General features: G+C 44.5%; 2 protein-coding genes across 2 annotated transcripts; both read left to right on the plus strand.

Moving 5' to 3' along the window:
* Nucleotides 1-287: 287 nt before the first annotated feature.
* N7520_004278 (uncharacterized protein) lies at nt 288-1130 on the plus strand (the record flags this gene model as incomplete). Its single annotated transcript, XM_057138212.1, has 1 exon — nt 288-1130. The coding sequence occupies one exon, from the start codon at nt 288-290 to the stop codon at nt 1128-1130; it is 843 nt and encodes a 280-aa protein (XP_056996419.1).
* Nucleotides 1131-1721: 591 nt separating this feature from the next.
* Nucleotides 1722-2143, plus strand: N7520_004279 (uncharacterized protein; the record flags this gene model as incomplete). The annotated part of the gene is made up of 2 exons (XM_057138213.1): nt 1722-1757; nt 1781-2143. The coding sequence occupies 2 exons, from the start codon at nt 1722-1724 to the stop codon at nt 2141-2143; spliced, it is 399 nt and encodes a 132-aa protein (XP_056996420.1).
* Between the last annotated feature and the right edge of the window lie 1584 nt (nt 2144-3727).

Below are 3727 nucleotides of genomic sequence, written 5' to 3' on the forward strand. Positions count from 1 at the left end.
TCGGAACCTCAACTTCAAGTATCATTCCATCTGCCACCAAAGTTATGGTAGTCACCTCTCTTTGCATCAACTTGTTTTGCAGTCAATGACTGACCTCTTGACGTCTAGACACAGAACTCAGAAACTTCACCAAGACTCGCGCTTCGCGACCCCTACAATCAAACGCCTCATTCCGGTGAGCTAAAGTTCCCCATTATCAATAGTCATGTCCCTGCGTCAATTCTCACACTCAAGAAGTAGATCCGTTCTTGTCTCATGGATATCGGCAGCGGTTACTTGATATTCTCATGTTTGAGGACATCGACACCCGTAAGCTGAACATCAAAAATGCGCGCTTTGGGACGGGCGAGTGGCTTCTCGCACACCCTGACTACCAAGAATGGCTTCACCCTGCGCGATCAATGCAAAAACCCGGCGTGCTGTGGATCAGCGGCAAGCCAGGGGCGGGCAAGTCGATGATCACGAAGTTTGCATACCTGAGCATGAAGCGCGGAACCGAGAGTCAGCATGCCGTTACAGCTTCTTTTTTTTTCAACAAGGAAGGTGGATACCTAGAAAGGTCAATCGTGGGAATGTATCGGTCGTTGCTGCTTCAACTTCTTGAAGGATGCCCTGACATCCAGCTTATTATGGATGATTCCACCATGTTGTCACTGAGCTACGATGGCTGCCATTCTTTGCATGTTCTGAAGCACCTCTTTTGCCAAGCAGTCTTTGCTCTTGGCCAGCGGTCATTCTCCTGCTTTATTGATGCTCTCGATGAGTGTGATGAACAGGAAGCTGCGGACTTGATGCAGTACTCCGACAAACTTACCAAGATATCCACTGCTGCAGGTAGCCTCTTTCGAGTTTGCGTCTCTGGTGGAGATGGCCTCTCTATCTCTCATCGCTTTAGAGCCCAAATCATACTGGAAGACCAACCCGGCCACGTGAAAGACCTAGAAAGCACTATTACACGCACACTTCATGCTGGAACATCTACATTGGTCGAAGGGCTGCACTTTAAGCTTCTCCTTAAAGCTGCTGGTAACTTCAGATGGGTGGTTTCAGCTGTCGAAGATATGAACACCGAGGTCGCACAGGGTGAAATATATCTGGGAAAAGTACTCAAAAATGCTGGACTAATTTAACGTGCTGTCCAGACATTGCGAGAGAAAAAGAATACAAAATGATATTACTCGGAGACGAGGATTGAAATGATCCTCATCAAGATTCATAACAGTAGCAAGTAAATAGGCCTTCCATGAACCTTGACACACGCACACGTATCTTCTCTTCACGCGATAGATTGAGAAATGTACGCCGCATGGCTGAACTTATATTCGACAGATACGGTGGAAACATTTCAAGATGATTATCATGGCAAGGTCCCAATGAAAAGATGATACGATCATTGGTCTTAGTTCTCGTGAGATAAGAAAAGAGATGACAGTACAAAATGTTATTCGCGAAAAGGAGGGTCAAATTGCCAGCTGAGGGAAGGGAGGTAAAAGCCCATTAATAAATTCCGTCCTCAAACAAAACGTGTACTCAAAATCAAGATCTCAGAAGTACGATCTGAGTGTAGCCAAGCTTCGAGTGTCGGTTGCCATAAGATCTAACAATCCGTTGTAATTTCCGGAACTTTCGACGAGGCCGCAGAGATAGGCGTGGTCACTCCCGGTGCCTTGACTGATACGCGATGAGATGTAGCGTCAGAAGAAGTTGGTGTAGTTGATCTCATGTTTGACGTCGAGGTCTTCGCAATACTACCAATGGTACATGATTTGCCCTTTTCTAGAGGTGCATCGATGCTGCAGCTCGCTTCATCCCCTTGATCGTTGTGAAAGTGAAGCGGACCGCTTCGAGACACTTCAACCCACGCGATGTGGTGGTGCGAATTACACAGATTGACTTTCACCGCATTGGGCTCGGATCCTGTGTCCTGATGCCCTGTCGTCAAATCTCGAAGCTGTTAGAAATGAGCTTGATTGAGGGCGGATTGCTTACTAGAGCAGGAATTGCCTTCAAGAGGTGCAAATGGCTGGGAGTATCCAGTGCAATCGAAGTTGTCCGTGGAATACACCAAGCACTGGTCTTCATAGTCGATTATTTGGAGGGTCCCTCCAAAGGCGATGGAGATGAATGTGAAAAGAACCAATGACATGTTCATCTTCATGCTGATATTACTGCATAGATCGATTTTCAGGATTCACTTAAAAGGATGCCGCTACCACAGTGAGAAGGGGCGCACGCTTGGATTTATAGTCTCATCCGAGACTCTAGAACTTGATAAAAGAATACAGTCGGTGCGACCTAAAAAAACTGATCTGGCTTTGAAGTCACATTAGCATTGAAGGTGGAATTATGGCGTAGCTGTAGAATCTTGATGCCCAGGCAGAAGTTGCTACGTGATTGAAAATTGCCAGAAGATTCATTTCAACGGGAGCATACTGTATGGTTCTGCGGTGTAGCAATGTCAGCTTTTAAAGTGAATGAAAAATGAGAACGTCTTGGCTGGGGTGGTGCATCTCATGGTAATGGATTGTCGATCATCAAAGGCTGAAGCCATAGCTGGCTCATTTTCTGAATCCGTTAATTCGTGTTGACTGATCTATATGCGAACAACTAATTAAGATCATAGCCCCTCAGTAATAGGTGAAAGTATGCAATATGTTTCACACGTAGGAGTGTCTCTTAGGCTCCAGGATATCTGTCCATGTAATTAATGGGTAACTATCCATGAAGTGAAGTTGACGAGCTGCCATGAGAAACTCAATACCTTCTAGCTCTAAACACACTCTGGCAGGTCTTCTCAAAGTGACTTAGTTGGCTATACGAACATAGATTGAATTTAAGGTGCTGTCGACTCTGTCGAGAAGAAAAATCGATTCCTGTCAGTCTACAAGAGTAGCAGTAGTAGTATGCGATCACAATGAATAACAAATCACTGTATCAGTTCTTAGTCAAAAAATGACTTTTTCGAACGTAGATCGTAAAATCTTCAATTTAACACATACAGGCCATTCTCCGCCCATCAAACGAATACCCCACTTTTCAATTGTCTTTTGAGCCAAATCAAACCATCATTTAATGATTTGAGGGCCTTTTGAAAGAGCTCTTTGATAGTCGTATTTACGAGAGGTTCGAGTAGAGAGGTTCGGGTGTCGTTTGATAAATTGGGAAGGCCAATTGATACCAGTGGTAGATAGTGTGTTTTTCTTTGCACTCAGTAAAAAATTGGCCGTATCTCGCAACATAGGCAAAGTAAGAGCTGCACCTCTTGAATCCATATCAAGTGACCAATTTTAATCGATTGCTCTTCAATTTGAGAGAAAATGTGACTAGATCTCCTTTGTGAGTTCCACTTTTGCAGGTTCTGTGCCTCAATGTTCTGGCGACCAATGATTGCCGAATATAATCACTGCAAACTAGTAAGATTGACTGACCCGTCTTGGCTGACTTATAAAGTTACCTAAACATGCCATCCAGCAGCAATTATTTATAGCAGCACCAATACAATGGGGAACAAAAGACCCAACCAATATCGTAAAATTGTGGAAGGCTGGTCGCGGGGTTCCCAAGTCAAGCAGGCAAACCAAAAGCCTGACCATCTATGAATCGTATAAAAGTCTCTGGACACGAAGGCTAATATCGTCCATACGTTCATCATACCAAGTTTTCAAGTTCTCATGCATTGTATACCCAGGCAAATGCAAGGAAGATCGAAGCGCTTAAATGCGGGGTT

Source organism: Penicillium odoratum (genome assembly GCF_028828045.1).
Source record: "Penicillium odoratum strain IBT 22623 chromosome Unknown utg000004l_segment0_segment0, whole genome shotgun sequence".
NCBI classification, from domain to species: Eukaryota; Fungi; Ascomycota; class Eurotiomycetes; order Eurotiales; family Aspergillaceae; genus Penicillium; species Penicillium odoratum.